The 25,175-nt window shown below is 53.6% G+C and overlaps 8 protein-coding genes across 8 annotated transcripts; 5 read left to right on the top strand and 3 right to left on the bottom strand.

The window, feature by feature from the left end:
• Positions 1-16: 16 nt before the first annotated feature.
• BZA05DRAFT_345936 (uncharacterized protein) lies at positions 17-948 on the bottom strand. The gene is made up of 2 exons (XM_051481182.1): positions 894-948; positions 17-831 (listed from the first exon to the last, which is right to left on the bottom strand). The coding sequence occupies exons 1-2, from the start codon at positions 933-935 to the stop codon at positions 136-138; spliced, it is 738 nt and encodes a 245-aa protein (XP_051344272.1). The 5' UTR covers positions 936-948; the 3' UTR covers positions 17-135.
• Positions 949-1,963: 1,015 nt separating this feature from the next.
• Positions 1,964-3,482, bottom strand: BZA05DRAFT_366089 (transcription initiation factor IID, 18kD subunit-domain-containing protein). Its single transcript, XM_051481520.1, has 2 exons — positions 3,214-3,482; positions 1,964-3,159 (listed from the first exon to the last, which is right to left on the bottom strand). The coding sequence occupies exons 1-2, from the start codon at positions 3,346-3,348 to the stop codon at positions 2,344-2,346; spliced, it is 951 nt and encodes a 316-aa protein (XP_051344271.1). The 5' UTR covers positions 3,349-3,482; the 3' UTR covers positions 1,964-2,343.
• An 821-nt stretch (positions 3,483-4,303) lies between these two features.
• BZA05DRAFT_10514 (uncharacterized protein) lies at positions 4,304-7,644 on the top strand. Its single transcript, XM_051478510.1, has 3 exons — positions 4,304-4,469; positions 4,531-4,667; positions 4,729-7,644. The coding sequence occupies exons 1-3, from the start codon at positions 4,456-4,458 to the stop codon at positions 7,539-7,541; spliced, it is 2,964 nt and encodes a 987-aa protein (XP_051344270.1). The 5' UTR covers positions 4,304-4,455; the 3' UTR covers positions 7,542-7,644.
• Positions 7,645-8,340: 696 nt separating this feature from the next.
• BZA05DRAFT_469934 (uncharacterized protein) lies at positions 8,341-10,980 on the top strand. The gene is made up of 3 exons (XM_051487873.1): positions 8,341-8,855; positions 8,912-10,409; positions 10,528-10,980. Exons 1-3 carry the CDS (start codon positions 8,651-8,653, stop codon positions 10,646-10,648), a joined length of 1,824 nt encoding a protein of 607 aa, XP_051344269.1. The 5' UTR covers positions 8,341-8,650; the 3' UTR covers positions 10,649-10,980.
• A 1,129-nt stretch (positions 10,981-12,109) lies between these two features.
• BZA05DRAFT_10501 (uncharacterized protein) lies at positions 12,110-14,217 on the top strand. The gene has a single exon (XM_051478506.1). The coding sequence runs from the start codon at positions 12,318-12,320 to the stop codon at positions 13,848-13,850; it is 1,533 nt and encodes a 510-aa protein (XP_051344268.1). The 5' UTR covers positions 12,110-12,317; the 3' UTR covers positions 13,851-14,217.
• A 145-nt stretch (positions 14,218-14,362) lies between these two features.
• Positions 14,363-15,942, top strand: BZA05DRAFT_330538 (uncharacterized protein; the record flags this gene model as incomplete). The annotated part of the gene is made up of 3 exons (XM_051480542.1): positions 14,363-14,716; positions 14,775-15,398; positions 15,448-15,942. 3 exons carry the CDS (start codon positions 14,363-14,365, stop codon positions 15,940-15,942), a joined length of 1,473 nt encoding a protein of 490 aa, XP_051344267.1.
• Positions 15,943-16,494: 552 nt separating this feature from the next.
• BZA05DRAFT_382097 (FtsJ-like methyltransferase-domain-containing protein) lies at positions 16,495-17,939 on the bottom strand. The gene has a single exon (XM_051482073.1). The coding sequence runs from the start codon at positions 17,694-17,696 to the stop codon at positions 16,716-16,718; it is 981 nt and encodes a 326-aa protein (XP_051344266.1). The 5' UTR covers positions 17,697-17,939; the 3' UTR covers positions 16,495-16,715.
• Positions 17,940-18,733: 794 nt separating this feature from the next.
• On the top strand, positions 18,734-19,875 carry BZA05DRAFT_440292 (uncharacterized protein; the record flags this gene model as incomplete). Its single annotated transcript, XM_051486588.1, has 5 exons — positions 18,734-18,777; positions 18,834-18,886; positions 18,945-19,374; positions 19,447-19,720; positions 19,786-19,875. 5 exons carry the CDS (start codon positions 18,734-18,736, stop codon positions 19,873-19,875), a joined length of 891 nt encoding a protein of 296 aa, XP_051344265.1.
• Positions 19,876-25,175: the final 5,300 nt, after the last annotated feature.

Here is a 25,175-nt window from a genome sequence, read left to right as displayed (position 1 = left end):
GGACATGCGGCGATGACGACGACGACGGCGCTGATGCTGAGTGGCTTGGTGCGTGCCTCTATTATACATGCTCGAAGAAGAAAACAACAGAAACGCCTGCATAACTCCATAGGACCCGATGAACGGCGGGCAAAATTAGTTCTTCTTCTTGGTCGTCCCGAATCCGCCGCTGAAGCCCATCATTCTGGCCATTATCGCGGCATCGTCATCCATCTCGGCCTCCTCGGAGACAGCGGCAGCAGCCTCACCAGCCTTCGCCCGCGCAGCAGCTCCCTCTTCCAGCTTGATCTCGACCGCTCTCCTCCGTTTCTTTGCCTCCTTCCGCTTCTCCCTCTTCGCCAGCCTCTCCTCCTCCTCAATCATAGCCCTCTCCTCCATCCTTTTCCTGATATCCAGGTCTTCCACCTTCTCCCTCTGTTCCCTCTGCTTCTTCAGCCACTCAAGTCTCTTGAGCACATCCTCCAGCGTCGCCCTCTCAACCTCCCCCGTCTTTCCCGTAGCGACCAAATGCTGCTTGGAGTTCAAATGGTCCACCCATTGCAACGAGTCCTTATAGGTAAGGTCGCAGACTTCACAGTAAAAACCCGCGCTGCGTCCCTTCTTCCCCACCGCCGCACCGCCAGGCACAAGCTGTACTTTATTGAGATTCTCCTCGAAGTTGATGCGACCGCGGCGCGCGCTGATCATCTCCGCATCGTCGGCGGCTGGCGCATAATACTTCTTGCCTTGGGCTTTGGCTTCAGCGCGCAGTTTGCCTTCGGCGCGTTCTTTGGTTTCACGCTCTTTGGCTTTCGACGCCCATTCGTCGCGGTCCCATGTGCGACGGAATCCCTGTGAGAAGTGTCAGCGGCAAGATTAGGAGACTTTGAGGAGAGAGAGAGAGAGATGCGTACTGTGTCGCCACCAGGAGCGGAATTCGTTTTCTTGTCTGCCATGGGAGAATTGTGATTGTTGCTGAGTCCCGGACTGCAGTTCAGCTTGGACCTCAACCTCGATCAGCCACGTGACGAGGGCTTGGCAGTGACCGGCAGCCAATCTATTCAAGAGTAATCAACTTTACTCTCGGAGAGCATCCATAATGTGTGCCAACAAAATCGGACCATCTAGAACTTAGCATCAAATGCCGCCTTTTGTCACATTATCCGGTTTTTATTTTGGGGGGATTGCATCTCCTCTGGAGAACATTGGAGCCCACGAAGGAGGTGGATATTCAATATTACCGTCAAGACCTTCGAACTATTAATTTTGGTGTCCTTCAAGTAGAAGTAACTACCGTTTATAGCGCTATGACTTAATCCTTCTCCCGTTCCCAAGTCTGTCCTCTCTACTGCATCGCGTCCTGGTGGGTGAAAATGTTAAGGCAGAGACAGAGATACCGTACAGGTGACAAACATTAAGGGATAGCAATAGGAGGAGATAGGGGGTCGGAAATGAGAGATAGACAATGGGGGAAGATGGCAGGCAGTGAGCAGCTTGTATATAACTATCCTACAGCTCGCAGCAGTGCCCAGTCCACACTGTGTCGCCTACTCAATTACAGTGCAAAGCTCTACCATCGCGTCGAGAACGTTGTTAAAGGTACGGCTGATCGTGTCGCCGCTTCATTAAAATGTTCTTGTGCCGGATGTTGGACGCGTTATCGCTGCCAATTTTGAGAAATATTTCAAGCTGCTCTTTCACTGACATATACCGCGTTAGTTGGAGGTAGTCGTGATTGATATTTTCCGGGGTGAGGAGACTGGGACCGGCGGACATTGTGGATGTTGTTGTACGGCTTCAGGGGGATCTGGTGACGAATGCCAGCATAATCTATTTTTTGGTGGAGGCTCAGAGAAATACGCAAGAAATACGATGTGGCTGAGTTTTAACGATCGTATTTTCTAAAATACGTTGTACCGAACGCTCAGTGTACTTGTGAACCGACGTAAGCTCAAATTTGTGTGGTAGCTACCAGATACGGTACGGTACCGAACAGGCTCTCATTGTTTCTATCGGACGGTATTGGTGACAGGAAATTGACTACCGGTAGCGGACTGGTTTTGAGGGATTGGGACTGGTGGAGCAACGATGGTTGGATGAGGGATCGAGACAACAGTGAATCATAGGCGCGTAACGCTCCTGCGCTCCACTTGTTTGGATCGAACATGCAAGCTGGAGGCAATGTAGGTAACCTATTGACCATGCCGCGCTTTGCTATTCATATAGGACACGCTGAGATGGACGGAGCCGATCAAAACAGTTTTCCCGTCCTCCCCTCTCTCTCCAAAAAAATCGCTACACAGATGCCCAATAACTCCATTAACTCCAAGCCGATAATAAAACCAAGTAACCAGGGATTCGAAACTACACCAGAGTCAATCTGCTCTTCACAGCACCTCCGGAGAAGTTCCTCATGGCTCTCATCTTCGGCTTTGGCGTCTGCAGCCGCCTGAACGCCTCGGTCACGTGGCGGGCCTCAACCGGAGTCCTCCCTTCCTGCGCGTGAAACAAAAACTCCTCCCTCTTCCTCTTCTTATTGGTACGCATACTCTGCTTTGCGACGGCATCCTCCTGTTCCTTGACCTTGAGCGCCTCCTCCGTCAACGTCTGTACGATTTCGAACGTCAGGAACCCTAGAATGTCGACAATATCATCATGCGGCTTCGCCTCAGTGACGGTACCAAAACCCGCCCATTCACGGAATCTTTTTCCCTTCCGGAACGTGAAAGATGCCTGTCTGCACTCAGACCAGTGAACATACTCATCACGGGTCATCCCGCGGGTGCGTTCATCCGCATTCTTCAGTCTCTGGAGAGTCGCCTGGTTCGCCTCGAGCTCGTCCTCATCCTCATCGTCCTCGCGCTCCGGAACCGTCTCGGAGAAGAAAGAGTTCACTTCCCACGGCAGGCCGACTTTCGTCTTCTTCTGCTTGATGACCTGCGCCGTAGGGCCGGAGCTCCCTACGCCCGCTGCTGCCTCCTCCATCAGGTCGCCGGGCTCGGCGCCCGCGCCACCCCCCACAGGATCCTGCTCGCGCGCGGTCTTCCGAACGTCTTTCCACGAGAGATATGTGCGTAGGCGCGAGACTTTGGCTTTGTCATGGCGGATAAGGAAGATCAGGTCGTCGGTGGAAATCGAGCGGGAACCGCGGCGCGCGGCGAGTTGGGTACACTGCAGGAGCTATTTCACGGTCAGAAATGTTGCGAAAGGTGGTAGCGGGGAGGTGGTGCACACCATCTCTACGACTTGTCCCCGAACCATCTCCTCGATTATCCCCGTCGTCTCCGGCGACGGCTCGCCCGTCTCCCCGGAGACGAACATCATTTGCTGGATTTCGAGTCTGAACTTGAATTTATCTTTCTCGGCCATGGTTGCGATGGTGGTGGGGCGGGTGCGGGGTTGAGTTAGGTTGCGTTGGGTGGACTTGAAGCTGTGGCAAGGTGGAGATGTCGAGTTGTGAGAGGTACGGGTCAGGCTCGCCGCAGCAGTCGGGACGGCTGCTGTGCCATAGTTAACTGCACGTGACATCGCGAACCCAATTAAAAGTCCCCCAATCCCTTCACAGAATTCCTCAATTATTTTCCCAGCTTCCTGATCTAGCTGTGGAAGAATGCAGAGAAGAATGGAAACGGAAAGAATACCTATGAAAATTGGAGTCATAATCAACAGGCGCGCGTCCACAATGCCCCAAGCGAAATGAGCCGCCGTATAAGAAACAGCCAGGTCTCCGGATCTCCTCCACACCATGACCACACCATGACCACACCACCAGCCCGGAAATTGGATGGAGGGACGCCCTTGTGGATATGCCCCAAACCGTCGAACTTACACGCCGAGTTTCAACCACAATTTGCGCTGCATTCCGTACTACATTCCTATCTGTCGATGGAATCTCGGGAGGCTTGCGGAAGCAAATTACACACTCCAGCATCACGTCAAAATGATTCCGGTAGATGTGCAGTGCAACTATATCCCGCGTGCCGAATGCATTTGAACGCATGTCTCTCGAGTGGGTGCAATGTCCACTATGACCTCCTGACGCGGTGAGGAGCTGGAGCTTGGTGTTAGAATTAGAGCTAGCGAGAATAATAATACTACAGAGGTGCTGGGTATCATAAAGCTCCCTCATCGCACAGCGCAGGTGTCTTTTCTCGGTATTTCCTGCCATCATCCGAAAGTCTGTCGTCGACTCGTCGCATCCGTTCACGATCTCAGTTTACCGCCCAACAAATTCTCGCAGAAGCATCGAATCCGTTTGGAGGCCCAAGCACAAGCCCTCGGCATAGCAACCGTCGTCGCCCAGCCTGAAACGGAACATTCCGGCCATTGTCTATAAACAAAGCGTGTCCTGCCCCCGTAAAACGTGGCCCATTTCCTGCAGCAACGTCCACTGCTCTTCTCGTACGCCATATCGGTACCTTACAGGAGAAATATTTCGCACGAGATCGAACTCGCTCTTCAAGAAAATCACCGGATATGGGTATTCCAGGGTATGCGCATAATTCTTTCCTCTCTATCCGGATGCGTAAGAAACTGATCTCATCGCGACAGACTCTTCGCTGAACTCGGCCCTGGCGAACGCGTTTCTCTGGCCAAATATGCAGCCGATCACCATACACGCATCGGACGGCGCCTTCGCATAGCTGTGGATGCTTCCATCTGGTCTTTCCAGGTGCAGTCGGGCAAAGGTATATACTTATTGCGGGTATTTGGACAGCGATTGAGATCTGACTCCTCCCTCCTTTCTAGGTGGCTCGAACCCCGCGCTTCGCACCGTGTATTATCGCATTCTCCGTCTCCTCTCGCACAATATCACGCCGCTCTTTGTATTCGACGGCCCACACCGCCCCGCATTCAAACGGGGGCAAAAGACGAACACGAAGCTCACGCCGTCGTTAATCCGCCTCTCCAAGAAGCTCCTCAAACTCTTCGGGGTGCCCTTCCACACCGCGCCAGGCGAAGCCGAAGCCGAATGCGCGCTCCTCAATCGCGAAGGCATCGTCGACGCCGTTCTCAGCGAGGACGTTGACACGCTGATGTTCGGCGCGAAAACGATCCTGCGCAAGTGGTCCGGCGAAGGGAAGTCCACCGCGGCCACGCATGTGACGGTGCACCACGCCGACGCGATCGAGGCTAGGTCGAAGCTAACCCGGGAAGGCCTGGTGCTGGTTGCTCTCATGCGCGGCGGCGATTATCTTCCCGAGGGCGTGCCAGGGTGTGGCATCAAGACGGCTGTCGAGGCGGCCAGAGCAGGGTTTGGTAAAGATTTGTATGAGGTGAGAGCCGATGATAAGGGGCTCAAGGAGTGGAGAGAACGATTGCAGCATGAGATGGCCAGCAATGAGAGTGGGTGGTTTAAACGCAGGAATGGGAAGGCCAACGTCCCCGCCGGGTTTCCGAATAAGGAGATATTGGGGTGGTATGCCGAGCCTATGGTGTCTGACGCCGAGACGGTGGAGAGGCTGAGGGAGGCCATCGTGTGGGATGAGCAGGTGGATGTGGTTGCGCTGAGGGAGTATACCAGAGATACCTTCGAGTGGAGAGGTCCTGGCGGTGCAAACAAGTTCGTGAGAACTCTGGCGCCGGTTGTATTGGCGCAGCACGTATGGGACCGGAATACGGAGATGTGCAAGTTGATTGAAGCCATGCACGGGAGGCGCAATCATTCTTCGACCGACGGGCTTGTGGAGATGCGAATCTCATATACACCGGTCGCAGTCATCCCGATCAACAAAGAACTCGAGGAAGAGGACGACCAGGAAGAACGACGCGAGCAAGCTGGCGTACTCGATGACGACGATTCGGCATTGATGAACGATGGCGAGGGCGGGAAGAACTGGAATCCTCTCGTCGCGGAGAGAATCTGGATACTGGAATCCTTCTTGTCGCGAGGCATGCAGGACAGGCTCGACGAGTACAATAGCACCCAAGCATCAAAGCCAGCCCCAAAGGCTAAGAAGCCGCCAGCGATCAATACCACCACCGCTACCAGGACCATAACAACCAGAGTCGCGACCAAGACGCCCACTACAGCGACGGCCAAAGATGGCCTGGTACAGCCTCCTATTACCCGCCATCTCAAGCAGACAAAGAATAGTGGAAATTCGTCGCCGACATCAAAAGGACCATCTCGTCCCGTCATCAGTACGGTCACTAGCAGGGCAGGTAGCCGAGCAGCCCCTCCGGCCGTCAACAAGACTTCCACTTCGCCAATCAAGAAAGCCCCGATTCCTCCCTCACCAACGAAGAAGGCCCCGATCCCCTCATCACCAGTGAAGAAGGCTCCTATTCCTCCATCACCAACGAAAAAGGCGTCGGCGCCTCCACGCACTCAAACCACGCAGACCAAACGTAGTGAGCCTCTACGCCTCACTGCTTCGCCCACCAAGGTTCCGGCTTCACGCGCGTCTTCGGTCGCTTCCCCAACCAGAGCACCACGCACTACTTCTGCTGCGGGATTATCGCAGAGCAAAGCGCCTGTTCGACCCGTTCGACCCAAGTCGATGATCGCGTCATCGCAGTCCAAACTCTCTGCATCGACTACAAGTGATCCCCGAAAGGCTGTGGCGATCGATACCCGGAGAATTGGAGCAAGTACTAGCAAGTCAGCTCGACAAACTCCTACGTCCCCGTTGACGCAAGAACCTCAATTCGCCCCCTTGGTGGCAGAGGAACCAGCGGAGACTTTTGCGGCGGAGTCTCCTATTGTGGAAACTTCCGTGGTCGCCACCAAAGAGCCAGAAGTGGCCCGCGACGCCTCCCCGATACGTGGGCGCCCGGTGAATCGCTTCCCACCCCAGACCCCTATCGAACGCGTAATAAAGGCGATGGAGGTCATTGATTTGACATCGCCTTCCCCTATTCGTCCATCCACAACGTCGACGCATCTGCCACTCGAAGAGATCGACCAAATCCCAGCAACGGAGGGTTTGTCGAAATGGATGGAAGGCGTACGTATCGCCACGGCATCCCTCGAGCCGAGGCCGAAGACTCGAACGAAGACGCCGCCACCAAAACGGCGACCGTCTCCCGGCATCGGTAAAGTGGCCTCGGGCTCTGTCGCCGCCCTCCTCCGCAATTTCGAGACCATTGTTATATCACCCTCCCCAGGCCCTTGCGGATCCGCACCGGCAACTCCAATCAAAGTTACTAGCAAGCCGTATTTTGTCGATACTTCTGCGAACAAGGCAACCACCAAGCCGGTTGCTGCTGCGACTCCTATCAGAGTTGTTAGTGACCCGTTGGCCCCTGAAGTTGTGCAGAACAGCCCGCACGTCGTGGTCCGTCGTCGCGGATCGAAGAAGCCACCGAGTAGGGAGGGTGGAAGTGATGGGTCGTCAGAGCCTGTTGAGGAATCGGTGAGCCCGTCCGTCATTATGGCACATGCTGGCAATGTGGTTAGGCAGGAGCCCTGGGCGGTGAAGGAGGGACCCGAGACTGTCAGAGTTGTCATCAAGGAGTGGATTGAGGCTGGATGGGAGGTGGCTGGTGAGAGTGATAAGGTCACAGAGGGGTGTACAGTTTTGGAGGCCGTTCCGGTGGTGGATCTCACCTGCGCTTAAACGTAGGTGTTTTGCTAGAGTACTTACTTAATATTGCTACAGGCTCACTAATTTGGGGGGAGTACTGTATGCCAACTTTTTGTGTGCTTTTCTTTGGTGTTTGCTTCACGACTTTCCTTTTGGAGTTTTTTGGAGGGGTGGATTGGTGGGATTGGTTTTGGATGGTTTACTCTATATCTCTTTTGTGTACAACTACGGCTGTTAGATGAGTCTTTTTTCCCGCATAGCTCAAATTATACACCAATTGCTTCTTCGTATGTATGTTACTGAATTGAAGTTACAGTCTGTGATCTTGTTGAAGTCGCCGAGCTGGTCTTTCAGTTGGCCGGACTGCCGGACGGCTTTTTGGTAGTCAATGAGGCGTAGTTAATGACTGATTGACTGGGTTATCTGCTCTATTTCTGGTGTTGCTGTATCGCGGTGCTGCCTTTGAACAAACATCATTTCGCAGCAGCGCAACGTCACGTGGTATCGCGTCGAGCACGCGGCAATCGTTCCCACGCGTACCTGGTTGGAAACATGCTTCCACAAACACCTCGAGCAATCGTATTCCACGTTTCTATGGTCTTTGAGCTCGAGACTGGTTGACATGACATTCCATATGTACCTGAATACTCTAAACTCATACACATAAGGTGTATACTTCTTAGGTATGTAGATATCAGGTATGGATGCATGTATTTATCATTCCATCGGTTGTTGCGGGCGTGCGTACTCGGTCACATGCTATCGGCAACTGCCGTGTAAGCGACAACTCGATGCTTCCGGTGACACTCTACTCTTGTACCTTTCCAAGCAACACCACCACCACCACAACAACAACAACTTTCTCCCTCCCCACTACGAACGACCGCGACAGTACAACCTTCTCCCACCCCACTACCAACGGCCGCGACAGCACAACCTTCTCCCTCCCTACTACCAATAACTGCGACAGTGACAGCAACAACAACACCCACCGCAACCACAATTACCGCAATCACAAACCGTCGCAATTGCTTCTGTCTCGATACGTTCGTAGTTTGAGTTCACGCAGCGCACAACCATCGATTCTTCGCAACGACCCCTCACACCCCCACACAATCAGAACGCCTATTGCAACCGTCAAGATGTACGAGTTGAGCGGACTGCTACAGTACAACCGGGGGCTCACGGAAGATCAAATACCGCAGATGGAGCTACGCAACGCCACTGTGAGCAAGAAGGATAAAGCAACCGGGAAGTACAAAGAAGTGGATCTCCTCACGGTGTTCGAGGACGGACCTTTCAGGATGACGGGAAAACTCTTACGAAAGAGTGTCGCGAAAAGCATCAGTAAGTGGTCACTCGCAAGTGCCTAGGGATGGTTGGGCTGAGACTGACTTCCGTAGTTCGCACGCAGTCGGTGTTTGATCACGAGCTTCTCGTCAGCGACATAAAAAACTACGCCATTGAAATCACGGACAGCTGCGATCTCAAGATTTGGGTTCTCGGGAAAGCGGGATGGTATTCCATCAAGCCTTCTGCGGAGTACGCCCAAATCTTCGTGGGCATCGAAGAAAAGGCGAGACTGTGGCTGTTCATTGAAACGTTCGAACCCCCAGGAAAGATGAAGAAGGAGAACCTATACAACAAGTTCCTAGGGGATTACTGCAGGGAGGTGCCGGGCGGCCAAGCAGCGCATGTGGAGACCCACAGGCGCTTCGTTTTGCTGAAGATGATAAATTCGTGGGGTACGGAGGCACAACGGTGGAGAAGCCATTGTCTCTACCGGTGGTACTCTAAAAAGTACCCGCTGGAAGTCGCCGCGGTCACCGCTCTGGTGACCGCCATTTGGGATGCGGTAGTACAAAAGAAGGAGGATGAGGGGGAGGGGACGCCGAAACCCAAGAGACGGAAGATCGCACCGGCGCCTCCGAGCGAGGGAGCCGATCTTGTCGCTGGTACCGCCCGTAACACTGTTAGTTTGGCTAGCCCCGGCATCAAGCGCGAGTCAAGCGATGGTGACTCGTTAGTCAGTCAGATTCAAAGCTCTAGCATCAAGCGCAAGGAAAGCGACGGTGGGCCATCTGTCAGTCAGACTCCAAATTCTAGTGGTATCAAGCGTAAGGCAAAGGACCGAAAGTCGGATGGACGTAGGTTGAGCCGGTATAGGACTGGCGAAAAGTTGACTTTAAACCAGTCTCAAATCCACCAAGAGCTAAAGCCTGCCACCACCGCCATGGTAGGGCATACTAGTTCAGTTGGAGACGCTTGTTCCTTGGGTGGTCATGAAGGCAATTATCCTGGGGATGAAAGTGACCATGGATACCACAGTCCCTACTGGGACGAGCCCGAAGATAAAAAGGCTGAAATCCCCCTTCCAAGGGCCCGGTCCTTCAGTCCTGAGGCTGGTCCCCTCAATCCAAATGGCAGCCTTGAGGGATATGAATCAGACTCATACGACTTCTACGATCCTCACGCAAGCGCTAGAAGATTCAGGGGAGAAGAAGCTCGTCATCTGAAGCCATGGCCCCATCACCCATGGGTAGAGACACTTGGTTTTGGGGTAGATGGGCTCACGGCCTCCGCTGGGTCACTCCCCCTACCTCAAACCACCCCCTTACCTCAAACCACCCCCTTGCTTCCATTATCTCCTTCTATTTCACCATCTTTGGGAAATATTCATACTCCAACTATCATAAGGACACCCCTTTTGCCCACAAGGGGTCAAGATAATGGCATCTGGGGGTGTCCTTACAGAGACTGTGGGCATGGAATACTTGATGCCCATACGGCTGAAGGAGCCAGAGATATCCTCGAGCATTACATCTGGCACCAGAGGAAGGCCTGGAAAATCATGGAGGCCGCTGGCATCGAGCCTATGGCTCGCAACTACAAGACAGACATGTATGTGTATTTACCACTCATCTTAACCCCCCATTGGCCTGAAGAGACCTATCATTATACCCTTTTTATGGATAGGTACTTCACATAAGCACTAGAAAACAAGACTGATTTGAAACAGTTCTGTCAACAGGAAGATTGAAGCTTTGGAGAAGCAGTTTCATGAGAGGCAACTTGCAGAGGATTCTAGAGATGAAGCTTGTGAACTTCATGAGAGGATGTGGGATTTCCTACCTCAGTAGAGGGAAGCTGAACCTTAGGACCGAGTCGATGGGATAGAGCAGAGGGATCTTTTGAAGAAAAAAGAACAGAAAGGGTTGGGGCTGTCATGTTCAGGTCGAGGATTCTTCTTGTGTGATCTGGTGTGATCTGGGGTATTGTGTGGTTGTGATTTTTTTTTCTTTCGTTTTTTTTCTTTCAAGATTCTGCATGGAGTTCATGATGTTCATGGGGGGACTTGCTGAGTTTTCTTTCAATTTTCAACATGGAGGTGTTTTGACATATTCTCATTAGATTTTCAACACGGGGAGTTTTAGCTTGGTCTAGCAGTTCAATTCAATGTACGGTGTAGGGCGTTTTCAAACTTCGCAGTCATACATGCTCTAGCATTTTCGACAGCATTCAGACTACTCAAGCCACCGACATCTATTTTGCCATTCAGACAAGATCACCCAGTATGAAATGTATTTTCACCTGAAAATATAATCTAGATTATGTATTACCTAGGCTAAACCTCGCCCAACAAAATGAGGGGGCTATAACAAAGGATGGTTGGTTTTAACGAAGTCGTGCCTTTTTGGTTTTATCTCCGGATTGTATGGCTAGCTTGATTTTTCTTTGATTTGAAGTTACATTCCAAGCTGGAAGATCCTATCAATGAATGATCCAAGTTCAGGATGGCTATCTGCAACATGAGTATCAGCCCAAGGGGAATGGAACTGTGCCTATACTTTAGCCTTCGATGAAGTTTTCAAGGCGCTGTCTGAATCCTCTTAAATGCAATGCTCCTCACGGCCCATCTAGATCACGGCTTGAAACTGGCACTTTTATGTACAACTTACATAATCCTCCTTCTCCTCGTCCCCTAAAGAAAGAAAGACCGGAGTCTCATGAAATTTCACCTAGCTTCCGACAAATGATGGTTACTGTGACTTGGGTGTTTCACACGGGCGGTGGATAGGTAGGTTGGCGTTTGCAAAGTGCCCAGCCCAATCTAATCCTTCTTCTCTGACTGTAACCATCAATGATGGCTCGTGACCTACCTGGATCATGGAAATACTAGGTATATGGTGGTACACACGGCGTTTCCTTGTCCCACTATCCAACCCAGCTTTCGTCTGGCGGCCCATCATGGCTTCCCATGCCCCCGCCCTGACCTGCCCCAGATATACATGTAGAGCGCACCGAGGAAGTAAAGCTAGGAAAAAAAGTCCGCTCCGCAGTCCGTCTCGTCCCCTGCCTCTTCGTCAGGCAGCCCATCGTGGCTTTCGCTGACCCCGTTCGGAGGAATAATGGGGGGTGACGCCAGCTCCTCAACCTCAGCGCCCTCCCCCTCCCCCTCCTCTCGCCTCCTCTCCTCCTGGGACGGAACGATTGAGAGAGAGATAATCAATTTATTGTCGCATACGGCCTTACTAGACTGACGGAGCAATAGGACGCAGCTACAGAAAGTAACTCGTCGGGGGATGAGTGAGCATCAGTGACGGAGCAACGATTCGTCTATGTACCTACTATCATAGAGCAGAATACTTAAGGTTCGGCTCGCAGCAGATGTGTCAGTGAGTTGACAGGTGTGTTCATGACAAGCCCACCCCCGCACCAACTCGACCATAACCACAACTACGACTCCGCAACTACGGCCCTACAACCACGACTCTACAACTACGACTACCCCCATCATATCACCCTGCGATGTCTTGCGTGTCGCCACTTGATGAGGCTCTCATGGCATTCGAAATGCTCGACGGGAGGAGTCGTCTGACATTTTTGACGAAGCTTTCGGAGCGATTCTGTCCCTCGGATCGATGGCAGCTTCAGCAGATCCTCTATTCGCAAAACAGTTATTTCGACATCGTCGGGAATCTACCTATCGAGCTCGCCACCCAAGTGCTCTCCTATCTTGAGCCGCGCGAAATAATTCCCTACCGGCGCGTCGGCAGACGATGGCACGGCCTCCTCACGGCGGACTCGGTGTGTAGTGCGTTGCTTAGGAAGTGGTACCCCAAAGAGGCCACCGTGTGCGAGGAGGAGGATCAGAGGTCCTGGAGGCGAATGTTCGAGAACGAGGTGTCGCGCGAACGGGCAGTCCGCAGCCCACACTTGTGCGAGCGCATCCAGATGCCACTCGAGCATGTCAATCCGTTCGCAAAGGTCGCGTCAGTCATGGGCCAGCGATTGGCGCTCCTCGCAACAGACCATCGGTCATTCGAGATATGGCAACTCGGCCCGGGGTTAGGCCATCGAATTGTGGGCGGTTTGGCTGTGCCGGCACGTACCACATTGAACTGGGTCCGGCTGTTGGATGACTATGTCATGGTCTCGGGGGACGATGCGGCCCAGATTTGGGTCTGGCAGATTGGGAATTTTGAGAGTCACATGTTCCGACTACCCAACGCTGAGCGCATTGTGGAGGCCGACGGAAATCTCGCTGTCTTCGCATGGCGTGGTGGGATGTTGCTGTACGATGCTCCCACCCGGAACATGGTCAGCCTGGGCGACTCAGAAAACTGTGATGCTGTTTACATCGACGCACGTACCCAAAAAGTCAGTCTTCTGAATAATCATCTGCCATCAATTAAAACATACTCGATTGTTACTGGCGAGCTTCTTCAAGAGATCAGCGGATGGTTTCGTGAGCCAGTTGATCAAGGAGCCATTCCGGTGCACAGAGGGGGACGTTGCGCGGAAAACCTCCACATCATCGGCCATCTGTGGGGACATCCCCAGAGATGGGCCGGTGCTGGCAACTCGGAGGATGGAATTTCTACCCACGCCACCATATTCGACAGCCGCGCATGCCGCATCATGTATCAACATCTGTGGTTCAAGGGAATTCGCGAGTTGCCGAAAAAGGTGTACATGTTTGACGGAACAATCCACGCTTTGCTGCGGGATTGCAGCGGCATCGCCATAGCGACACATGTACCGATGGTTACTGGCGTCAACGGCAACAGCGGGTCTTTCTTCGAAGTGAACTTCACGATAGTTCGCAGCGAGGAGTGGGGATTCGATGACCGTACCGCCTATATGTTTCCGATGCTTGCCATCCCACCGGATAAGGCTGTGTTCATGACTTCCAAATACCCTTTCATCTTGACGATGATCGTCTATAAAGGGATTCACGAGCTGGAGGAGGGGAAGGAAGAGGTTGGAGGGGTGAAGGAGGAGCCAGATGAGGCACCTCCATGGCAGAAGGGACCAGAGATAATGCGCATGGTGACATAATGCCGTACCGGTATGTGGCACAGGCAGATTATACTGTGGGAGAATTGCCTGAGATACCTGTATATTTTCTTTGTGTCCGTACTCCACGGTTGGAGATTTATGTGCCTATTATATCTGCAATTGTCGTATGTAGCTGCTAATAGCGAGCTTGCTGTGTTTGGGTTGGCCAAACGTTGGTCCAATTTTTTACTATTTTTGTACCAGCAGGAAATGCGATCCACAAGGTCTCTTTCGTGGTCAGCTTTCTGTCAGTCCCAGAATCTCTGTTGTCTATGTACGGCCGTCTGTTGATTCTCTAGATTCTGAGGGCCATTCACCACACTAGATGAGCATTCGATCACATGACTGTCTCAATGAATCTACACGAGCTAGCGCCTCCGGTACCTAGCGCAACGCGACCGTCTCGTCTCTCTCTCGTCTTGCAACACCTCCTTCGGCCGCGACAATCACCCATCACGACCATCGCTCACCCCCACGCCACCCCGCTTATGAATCGAAACAACATGGACCAGATGCGTCCGTCCCCCGTCCAAATGCGCGTCCCAGCTGGGTACGTCCCTGGACCGGTGCCGTCACCAGCGCCAGCCAGTCGCGGCCCCGGCCCCATGATCCGTCCTCCGCAACAGCCCCATCAACAGATGTCCCAACAGCAGATGGCAGCGCAGCATCAGGCGGCAGTCGCCGAGCGCGAGCTTGCCAAGCGCCGCGCGAGGAAACCGACCGACAAGACCATCCCCGAGGGCGTCGAGGAGATTGTGGCCAATGCGCGCGTCTATAGGGATCTCAGGGAGATGGAGAGACGGTACGATGCTGCCATTATGCGCAAGAGGTTGGATATACAGGATGCTGTGAATCGTAATATCAAGGTGTGAGAGCGATATTGTGAATGTTTCCTATGGTGGGGGTAGGCGCTGATGACAATAGAATACCCGGACTTTGCGCATCTTCGTATCCAACACGGCCAAGGACCAGCTATGGCAGGTGTCGGATCGTCCACTTGACGAGAACGCGTTCGATTTCGATACTGGCCAAATCCCTACGTTCCGTGTGAAAATTGAGGGCCGACTCCTTGACGATGAGGAGAGCGATGCGGCGGAATTGGATCCCGACTCTGACTTAGGACTCACACCACGCCCTGATAATGCTCCGCCTTTGCAGAAGCGCAAGTTTTCGCACTTCTTCAAGTCGATAGTAATAGAGCTTGACCGGTCGAGAGAACTGCACCCGGAAGGTAACACCATCGAGTGGAGGAAGCAGTCGCCCGCCACCCAGCCCGCCACCTCCGCTCTCGGTCTCAACGGGCCTGCCGAGTTTGACGGCTTCGAGTTTGAGAGGAAAGGAGACGACAATATCAACTGCACCATCAAGTTGATCCGTGATGAATCGCCGGATCGGTTCCGCCTTTCGCCCGCCCTCGCGGACTTGCTGGATACCAAAGAGGATACCCGTGCCGGCATCGTAATGAAGGTCTGGGAGTACGTGCGCGCACATGGTTTACAGGATCCCGACGAGAAGAGAACCATCAATTGCAACCCCCAGTTGCGGGCGGTACGCTTACCTACCATGCTTTCAGACTACCCAAGCTAATTGCCCACAGATCTTTAATGTCGACCGCCTGTACTTTCCGCAAATACCAGAACTGACGCTCTCGCATATCCATCCATTGGAGCCCATCGTCATCAAATACCTCGTCCGCTGCGACGTCGCCGCATCGATGTCGCCACAGATCCACGACGTCACCATCTTCATCGACGACCCCATCCGACAGAAGATGCACGCAGTGATGCAATCGCCATCCTACATCGGGATGCTGCGCGAGATCTCCACCATTGACGACCACATCGCCATGCTGGTGCAAGCCATCAACCACAGCAAGGCCAAGCGCGATTTCTGGAGAAGTCTTGCCGAGGACCCGGCCGAGTTCGTCAAGCGCTGGGTCAGCTCTCAGAAGCGGGACTTGGACACCCTTAGTGGAGAGACACCGGGACGGATGGTGGAGGAGGACGAGGTGCGCAAGGCTGCCCAGTGGAAGGAGAGGGTCGCCGAGAGTGTATATTTGTTACTTGTGAAGCAGAGACCTGTGCCGCAATGATTTTTTTTTGTTCCTTCTTTCTTTTGCTTGCGCTACTGTGCTTTGCTTTGCTTTGCTTTCTCCGTTTTGTTGTAGTTGTGGATATAACCTGGATATCTATTCCGTTCAAAATGTTGCTTTCGCGGCGTTCGTTCCTGTGCGTTCATGTATTCTACCTACTGTATCCCTCCATCCGTCTTTCTTGACTAGAAATCCCTCATTCTTTATCAAGTTCCACTCTCATAGATCACGAAGACTCTCAGTTTCCCACCAGCTACCAGTGTTGGAATCACCAAGTAGTGTCTTTCGGCCTTCAATCCAGGTAAATTCACCGATGTACGACTTCCTTCCTCTTCTTCCTTACACACCCAGTACCCCAAGGATGAAAACAGAAAGGATATGGCCACCAAGGTAATAGGTACGACGACGTACAAGTGGTTCAGCCAATGTCTGAAAGTAGTGACCACTTTTGCCGCCGTCGTTGCTGTGGAAAGTTGGAATAGTGGTGAGTATAGTTGGAGGGGAGAGATAGAACGGTGGAATGAGCTACATGTGCCGTAGTGTTGAGATACTGCATGCTAAACTATTTTCCGTCATGTTGCATTTAATCTGAGGAAAGGACGAGTGCCATGCCATGAATGAATGGACCGCTGTGATATCTATTCCCAACCAGCCTCTAAGATCTAAACCAACCAGAACGCCTTATTCATCCCACACCCTACTATTTATACATCGTGCTCCTGCCTAGGTATATATCTCTCTCCCTCTCCCCTCCCCTCCTCCTCCTGTTCAGGCTACTTCCCCCCACCCCCCAATTGCTTCCTCAATTCGACCGCCCTCTTGTACGGCGGCGCGGTGGGCGGCTGCACAGGATCGATACTCCCCTCTCTCCCCGGTAGTCTCTGCGTCGCATCAGAGTCGGGCTCATCCAGATCGCCACAGGCGACAAACTCGACCACGGCCCTACATTCCCCCCATCCCTCTCCAACCCCGACTCCTAGGGTCATGGGTCTCTCCAAGCTGCCGACGAATCCCTCCGGCGGCGCGAAACCCTGACAGACGACGAACGCCTCAATCGAGCTGCCCCTACTGCTGCGCGGCTTCGCGCACACCACGCGCTCAAAGAAGCACCGCAGCTGCGCGAACAGCACGTCGACATCCCGGCCGCGGAATATCTTCGCGACGAACGAGCCGCCGGGCGTGAGCACGCACACCGCCAGGTTCAGCGCCGCCAGGAGCAGCGACGACTGCACGTACTCGTCTAGGTCGTGCAGGCCCGTCACGTCTGGCGCCCCGTCGGAGATCACCATGTCCACCTTTGCCGCACCCGACTCCGGCCCCGACCCGCCAAGGTGCGCGGCGATCAGTGGTAGTGTGGACGGGTGTGTGATGTCCGCCTGCAGTGTCGTCACCCCCGGAATCGGCGTCATCGGCTGCAGGTCCAGTGCGATGATCGTGCTGCTGGGCGGGAGGTGCCGGCTGAGGACTTGCGACCAGGAGCCGGGCGCGGCGCAGAGGTCGATGACCCGTGGGTTCGCGGTGGGGAACGTGAGGAGGTTGAAGTGTGAGTGTAGTTGCAGGAGCTTGTACGCTGAACGAGCCCGGTAGCCGCTCTCTTTGGCGAGGCGGTAGTAGGAGTCGCGTTTGTCTTTGGAGGATTTACCCATGGTTGGAGTGTCGGTGGGCGCGTGGACGTCGTGAAGGTAGTAGGAGGTGGGGTTGGTTGGTTGGTGGGGGTGCAAGTCAATGACCCCGCTGACTAACGGTAAAAACATGGGTTGACTGGGGTAAATGGATCACCACAGGGATTGCTGACGATGGTGGGATCAGTGGATGGGCTCACTTGTTTCTGTCAAATCAGGCGGTGACGGGCAAGGACTGATGCTTTCTGCATTAGGTATTCTTCCATTATCTCTGGTAACTTCAGCCTAGGTTTCCTAATCGTCCGTTCCGTCCGTTCCGTCCATCGCTATGTCAATTTTCAAACCGACAGTTATGATACCGGCAAATTGGCGAACACCGAAAGCCGCCGTAACAGAGTAGAGTACCTAGCCGCCTAGGGCCTAGGACCGGCCGGACTTGCGTAGATATTTATGCTTGAGGACGTGCCGCCAAGATGGGGCCCACCCAGATTCAGCCTCTCAGCTGCTGTCCCGGGCGATTGTAGGCAGGGATGGTTTGCCGATGCCTTAAATATATGCCCAAGGTACATAGCGACGGTCTGTCGATACCTCAAATGTATACTGAACTCCGGTGGTGGGCATGGACGGTGTGTCGATTCCCCAAATGCATGCCAAGGCCGGTGGTAGTTGGGCATGGACGGTCTGTCGATACCTCATATTCATGCCCTAGGACAAACCGTCCGCTGCGGAGGCGCGGGACACCGGTACATCAGATAAACACCCAAGTACAAACCGTCCGCTCCGGAGGCGGAGAACATCGGTACATGGACTTCCGCAATCTGCTTCTCGGAATCCAGCTGAGTTTCATCTCTGCCCTGCATGAGCGATCACTAAAGCTGAAGATTCAATCCACAACCTGCCCGGTGATCAGGCATCACGCACCTTGGAATGGTTCGGACGACAATTTGATACCGATAGGTACCTACATACGCCGACCTACATGGATCGGCCCTCGGCTGTGCTGGATGGTCCCCGTGTTCCTGATTGTATTTTCTGTATCCAGCACATGCTTCGGGGTTACAGGGTCCCCAACCCAACATGCTGAGGCCATATATGACATCCCCGGAATCACTCCATATCTTCCCTCAACATCGCCCTTGCAGCACCACCTCAATACTCCAAACAAAAACATGGCCACCTCACCGGATACACGAAAGACTGTTCTCATCACTGGGTAGGTACCGACACAAAGCGTGATGTATAGGAGCGGGCAAGCTAACAAACCCACAGAGCCGGCGTCGGCGGCATCGGCGGAGAACTTGCGAAAGAGTTTCAAGCGAAGGGTATGTTCATCTCCCTCCCGCTCACCCCGCACTCACTAAGCATCCTACCCGCCCACAGGCTACCGAGTATTCGCCGCCTACCGGCGTATCGAAACCGTCGCCCCGCTCGCCGCGCTCGGCATCGAGACCGTCGAGCTAGACGTGACCTCGCCCCTATCCATCGCGGCGGCGCACGCGACCATCTCGGCGCTCACCAACGGCAAGCTCTCCGTGCTCGTCAACAATGCGGGACAGGGCACGCCGCGCCCCTGCACAGACCTCGACGTCGAGGGTGTCGTCAAGGAGACGTTCGACGTGAACGTCTTCGGCGTGATGCGGGTGGTGCAGGCGTTCGTGGACCTGCTCATCGCCGACGGCGCCGCGACCGTCGTCAACATCGGCAGCATCGCACCCATCATCCCCCTCGTCTTCGGCGGCGCGTATAACGCCTCAAAGGCCGCTATGCATGCGTATGCGGACTGCCTCAGGATGGAGTTGAAACCGTTCAAGTAACTAACCGTCCACCCCTCACACACGCGCACTCGCGATCGCGATCGCTGCTGACGATGGTATGTGTGTAGCGTCAAGGTGTTGACAATAATCACCGGCGGCGTCCGCTCCTCGATCGTCAGGTCGGCAAACACACAGCTGCCAGAGAACTCGCTGTACACCCCGATCAACGATTACTGGCTCCAGCGGGTGGAGCTCAGCCAGGCATGTCCCATGGACACCGCCGTGTACGCGAAGAGCGTGGTGGCCAGGATCATCCGTGGTGGCAGCAAGCCGTTGTTCTGGGATGGCTACTATTCTTGGTCCGCTTGGGCCATCCAGACTTTCCTCTGGAAGGGGTTCACAGTAAGTCTTTGTTTCGGGGTTTGGCGAGCAGGACGACGGCGGCTGATGTGTGCGTGCAATAATAGGATTACTCCATGAGTGAAGTGTTCGGATTGATAAAGCTGGCGAAAATTGAGGCGGAAAAGAGAAAGCAGAAGGGCATCAAGCGGGCGTAGATACGAGATACATAGGGGCTGGTGTGCGGGTATATATTTACTTTTTTGTTTCATAATAATGCATTCGACCTTTCCAGATTATTTCATATTTTAGTTGGGCTTCTATCGTTAGGATTTTCTTCCCCACATATGTCGTCCTCAAGTACTCTACTAGGTAGTAGCACTACCTCACTGGTACATACCTATTCCCTGGGTCCTCCGCGATTCTGACTCTGAATCCTCACTATGCGGGTGACATCGTGTGATTGTGTTATAGTCACAGCCAAGTAGGGTACGGTACGCAAAAGTCATCCGTAGCTAGAATGTACCATGTAAATACCGTTCAATGAGACTTTAGTGACTATCTAGAACACCCGCCCCTCACGGTTATGACTTCGGAACTTTGAACCTAGAAGGACAATGCACGGTCACGGGAGCATGGATCAGTGGACCAGGTTCAGGCCCCGATACCGATAGGTACCACTGCAGGCCTAAGACAACACTCCGGACCCGTTTCCTGATAAGGCTGGTATGAATCGATAACTAAAGCTGGGCCTTGCTGGGCCGTGCTAGGCAAAATACTACTCATCACAAATCACGAGGTGCATCCCACCACCGAGCATTTGGCACCGTGACGGGTCGTTGTGAAGTCCGTTCCTGGCGAATACTGGTGAACACTGTGCTCGCATCTCTTGCTGCGGTGGAGGCTTCGATCATCCAATCTGATGCAGTGAGTGTCCAACCGTCTACATAGCACCCGGAAACTTCAAACTCCTGGTGTACGGACTACCTCGGGTGTTACGCTGACAGACGGTGTTTCAACTTTCAAAACAAGTTTCCAAGTTCCGAAGTAGAGTGTAGTTACAGGGAACTGTGATCTACTTATGAAACATGTAACGACGGCCCGTCCCGCGGTACATAGCTAGCTCACGGTAGCTCATGGTACCTAGCTCAAGTTGCAGGCCGCGAAGTCTGTCACTGGTAGAGTAGAGTACGTACCGGTAGTTAGCCTCAAGCAACAAGTTACAACCCCGTCCGAGCCAGGCTCGTGGATGTTTGATCGAGAGCAAGCCGCGGCAGGGAGGGATGTCGGTCAGTCGGCGCCGCACACGTGCGTACGGTCCGACCCACGGCATTCCATGCTTGTCATGACGGCGGATGGTGGCGGGCAAAGGGGTCACACAGCCCTGACTATGCGTTGTGGCACACAGAAACCGTTGTGGCACACAGAAACCCCCGGCCGCCCACCCCCGCACGGCGGTGACCGGTGACTGACTGCCCCGGGGCCTGGGATGGCGGCTGGTTCAATCTGCAACCAGGAATGCGATTAAGGCATCCAGAGTAGCGGTCTGATCTGGTCTGGACGGCAAACCGCGCGGCACTTGCGATGGACGGCCCGCTCGGCGGTGGCGGCGGATTCCCGCCGCGGTCGGTGCTCCTGATAGTCCAGTCCATAAAATTGGAGGACGGTTTGAATTCAGTCCGTCCCCAAGATTTGCCGCCTCGGACTGCAGTCGACTGACAGACTGACACTTTCTAAAACTTTGGGTTGAACTAGGTATGTGGCTAGCGGGCATCATTCTTTCAACGTATCACATGTTCTCTTTTCCTATCATGCCGGCTCTCTATCTCTTACTCCACTGTCGTCTGAATAAATATATGGTGGAGGTCTTCCAGCAGGAACCGCCTCTATGCGATTCCATCGACAATGTGGTACAGTACTGGGCGAATATTAAATCACACGAACCTCGCTGGAAAGATCTCGCCAGAATGGCCCTCGAGTATTTGGGCATTCCCGCCATGAGAGCAGAGCCGGAACGAGTTTTTAGTGGGACTAAATTCACACTCTCTCATCGCCGCTGCAGCATGGGTGAGGACGCACCGAAGGCCCTGGAATGTCACAAAAGCTGGCAACGAGATGGTCTTGTAGCTGCTACAAAGGGCGATATCAAGGAGATGGAGACTATGCTCAATCCACTTTGCGAGGAGAACCTGCAATAGCTGTATGTACTATAGACGTGTACAAAAAGTTCATTACTGATTTCAAACATTTTCCATTCAAAGTACCAGTCCATCCAGTCGACTGCAGTCAGTCCAGCCCTACCAGTTGCGCCGACTACCCGGTCCAACCCACGCCTCCTGCCGGACTGAACCTCTCAGTCCAGCCCGACTTTTGCCGAAAGACGGACTGGACTGGGCTACCGGAGGCACTGATACCGGTGCGGAGTAGCCGTTCATGGATCGGGAATGATGTCGCACGGTAGGTAGCGTGTGGTCAAGATAAACATATCACCGTTTCTCCCACCTACTTCTGGCCCGTTCCCGATTCGCTACCGTCGATTCGCTACTTAAAATTCACAGCGCTGTGCTTCTACAATCCGCCAGTGGCCTACCTACCCCTGGCAACCGGACTGTTTGCCGCACCACGCGCAGCCGCAGTCGCCAACACAACATCTCGCCCTCAGTCGTTCCGGCTCGCAGGACATACGTACCTACCATGTAGGGTACATACGTGCATTGTCTGCCACGTGCACTACAACCTGGCGTCGCGACGATCGCCGTTCATATCAACTACCCCTGCATGAGCGGGGGATCGGGAGCCCCCGAGGCGCCTGGCGAAGGCGCGGGGATGGCCGGGGGCTCCAAGATTGCACATGTTCAAGCACATCAAGCATGATGGGACCGCCGTTGTAAAGTGTTGTTTTTGTTGGGAATAGCAGTGGGTAGGGGCTAGCAACTCAACGGCATACATTGTACCCACGTCCAGCGAGCGGAAGGACATCCTAGCCGTAACTAGATACCATGGACCTCTTGCTTGACCCGCTGAACTGGCCGCAGGAACTGCAGGTCACTGGTCGCGTGTGCAGGACTGGGCACTCTGCTACATTCAAAATCACTCGCTGGCAGGCCGGTAGCTGCCGTAACTAACCATGTCCGGCTAGTCTCGGTCGGAAACCCGCTGCGCGTGTGCGCACGTTTCGCCAACACATCCCTGCACGCTCATCATGCAAGGCAAGGCAAGGCAAGGCAGCCAGCAAATCTGTTTGGTCCTATGTATGTACGATTCGGAGTACACAGGTCGTGGCTACCGGCTATGTAGGCTGATGCAGGATTCTGTCGGGAACAGCCCAGCCCACTCTCGAGAGGAAGATTTTTTTTTCTCTTTCATGCTTGCAGCGTCCGCAGCCAGAGTGGCCGGAAGTATCACGTCATCAATATGGCTACACATTGAACCCGTGTTGTCGGTCATACCGTAACATGGTTGGCGAGCAGCGGCCCCAAACGTTTTCTTTCCAGGTCGACATCGATCCCTCGTTCTCCCTATGATAGGTATTAGGCTGACCGAAAGCGTTTACCACCCCCTCAAAAGTCACACACCATCTCTGGCTAAGCGAATCATGGAAACCCGTGGCTCCAGTCAAGGAGGGAATCTGGGCTTGAGAGGAAACTTGCAGGTGGGGCGAGGACTCGTTGGCTCGTTGGTTCGATGAACCGCTCAGCGAAGAGGCGCGCGGTGGAGAGACGGATGTTGTCCAGGCTGGCGAGATGAAGGAGGATAAATGATTACGACGGCGGTGAGCGGTTGTAGCCAGCGAGGAGCTGGTGTATCAGGCGAAGAGCTGTTATATCCGACGAGGATTAGCTGTGCTTTATATGAAGAGATACGTCTGGCAGGTTCTCACTGTATTGCTAGGAACCGGTAGTGGACTGTGGTTGTGCCCAGGTATGCCGGTTGCGGATGTGTGTACCGTGCAGTGATTGTTGGCGGAGGAATGGTCCCTAGTACCTACGGTACGGTATGCTCTTTAAGCGCGAGTCTCCTGCCGTGAGAAGCGTCTGGAAGTCCGAAGCATTGGTACACGACTTGAAACTCCGACGACCGCGCGGATCATATTGAACCCCGTCTGGGTTAGATTGCTACGCTGATAACTCTATTTCAACGGCCGCTCTCTGGTGTCTCCCCATGACACATGCTGTTTTTGAGCCTCGGCTGATCGCCACTCCGGAGTCCGGAGAGGAGCTGCCTCAGTTGGCATAGATCCAGTATGGGTTATCCGGGAATAGAATCGACTACCTACATAAAGGTTGATCGGTCCCCTACCTGCCTAGGTAGGCAAGTACGAGCCATGGTTACCAAATACTCATATCAGATCAGATCCAGCTCGATGCAGGCGGTGCGGTGAGCTTGTCCGTCACGGGGGTGGCACCCACCACTTTATAGACATCGAATTCATGTTTCCAGCACGGAAAAAACCTCCGCGTGGTCTAGTGGTATAGGCCACGCAATCGGCGAGGGGAGTTGAGGGAAAGCTCCTGGTTCAAAGCCGGGTGCAAGACTCAGCTCTTGGGGTTTCCAAGCCACCCACCGGGGGTGGTGATGGTTTTTGTTTTTTGTTTCTGAAGGAAGCACTAATTAGATATCACTCGGTAGTATCACGTGATATGCCTCATGCTGCGATCCCTCGTAACCAATTTGCTGTTCTATTTGGTCTCCGAGTGGAAAGTACTTTTGGCTCATCAATTGTTTTCCCCGCCAACACACCGGACCATTATTGATGGCGCTACGATTGACCGCCCATGCAACGAAAACTCAGAATCATGTTGGCTGGCGAGGGGAATCGTAGACTCCACCCGTGCTTAAATTCATGAAGCCCCACCACACGTCGAAGGTTATGGACTCGCTCCTAGCTAGTCAGGTGAAGTTGGCAGTGCGTGGATCGTATCTGCTTGGTGAAGGAAGACGGTACGGTAGGTTGGTTCGGGCCGGACTGGGCTGTATCTTGGCAGTCCGTCCGGCCCGGACTAGGTATGTCGAACACTGAATGAAAGACTGAAGGCTTTAGAGAATCTTTTCCCATGCTATGACATTATGTACCTACATTTCTTCGCTTCCCGCCAGACGGTGAGCAGCCTGGAGTTAAGCGGCTGCCTTTCAATCGCCTTAATGGATAGTTCAGCGAAGACGGATATTGAATCAATGGACCGCCGGATTCTGAAGTAAACGTTGGGGTCCGCATAGACGAAAATACACATGGACTGAGCGACGAAAGGTTCAAGTGTGCTAGTGACCACAGCGTGATTTTGCATGTTTGTGCTAGGTAGGTATGGTATCGTCGACAAGCCTTTTGGTATAAACATTTGAAACCCGGAACTGAAAGCCATGGCTCTGGTCTATGTTCTACATAGTATATAGCACATAGGCACATACCAAAGAACGAGGCATGATGCTTCTATTTCATGTGACATAGGTTTCTGAAGCCAGCGCGGCTGCGCGGCAGCGGAGTAGGCCGAGAACTCTCAGAGACGACGAAGAGAATTAA

The sequence above is a fragment of the Tricharina praecox genome (genome assembly GCF_024521635.1).
Source record: "Tricharina praecox strain CBS 144465 chromosome Unknown BZA05scaffold_1, whole genome shotgun sequence".
Classification (NCBI taxonomy): domain Eukaryota; kingdom Fungi; phylum Ascomycota; class Pezizomycetes; order Pezizales; family Pyronemataceae; genus Tricharina; species Tricharina praecox.
Note: the sequence above shows the minus strand (reverse complement) of the source record. Positions and strands in the feature narration are given on the sequence as shown.

What these genes read in the sequence shown, in the direction of transcription:
- BZA05DRAFT_382097 (XM_051482073.1), bottom strand. Translation starts at nt 17,696, where the DNA reads ATGTTTTTACCGTTAGTCAGCGGGGTCATTGACTTGCACCCCCACCAA.
- BZA05DRAFT_345936 (XM_051481182.1), bottom strand. Translation starts at nt 935, where the DNA reads ATGGCAGACAAGAAAACGAATTCCGCTCCTGGTGGCGACACA. An exon ending in CCGCTCCTGGTGGCGACACA is followed by an intron (nt 832 to 893) that starts GTACGCATCTCT and finishes CACTTCTCACAG; the next exon opens with GGATTCCGTCGCACATGGGA.
- BZA05DRAFT_10514 (XM_051478510.1), top strand. An exon ending in CCAGGTGCAGTCGGGCAAAG is followed by an intron (nt 4,668 to 4,728) that starts GTATATACTTAT and finishes CCTCCTTTCTAG; the next exon opens with GTGGCTCGAACCCCGCGCTT.
- BZA05DRAFT_366089 (XM_051481520.1), bottom strand. Translation starts at nt 3,348, where the DNA reads ATGGCCGAGAAAGATAAATTCAAGTTCAGACTCGAAATCCAGCAAATG. An exon ending in GGGGACAAGTCGTAGAGATG is followed by an intron (nt 3,160 to 3,213) that starts GTGTGCACCACC and finishes ACCGTGAAATAG; the next exon opens with CTCCTGCAGTGTACCCAACT.
- BZA05DRAFT_10501 (XM_051478506.1), top strand. Translation starts at nt 12,318, where the DNA reads ATGTCTTGCGTGTCGCCACTTGATGAGGCTCTCATGGCATTCGAAATG.
- BZA05DRAFT_469934 (XM_051487873.1), top strand. Translation starts at nt 8,651, where the DNA reads ATGTACGAGTTGAGCGGACTGCTACAGTACAACCGGGGGCTCACGGAA. An exon ending in GAGTGTCGCGAAAAGCATCA is followed by an intron (nt 8,856 to 8,911) that starts GTAAGTGGTCAC and finishes TGACTTCCGTAG; the next exon opens with TTCGCACGCAGTCGGTGTTT. An exon ending in CGCAACTACAAGACAGACAT is followed by an intron (nt 10,410 to 10,527) that starts GTATGTGTATTT and finishes GATTTGAAACAG; the next exon opens with TTCTGTCAACAGGAAGATTG.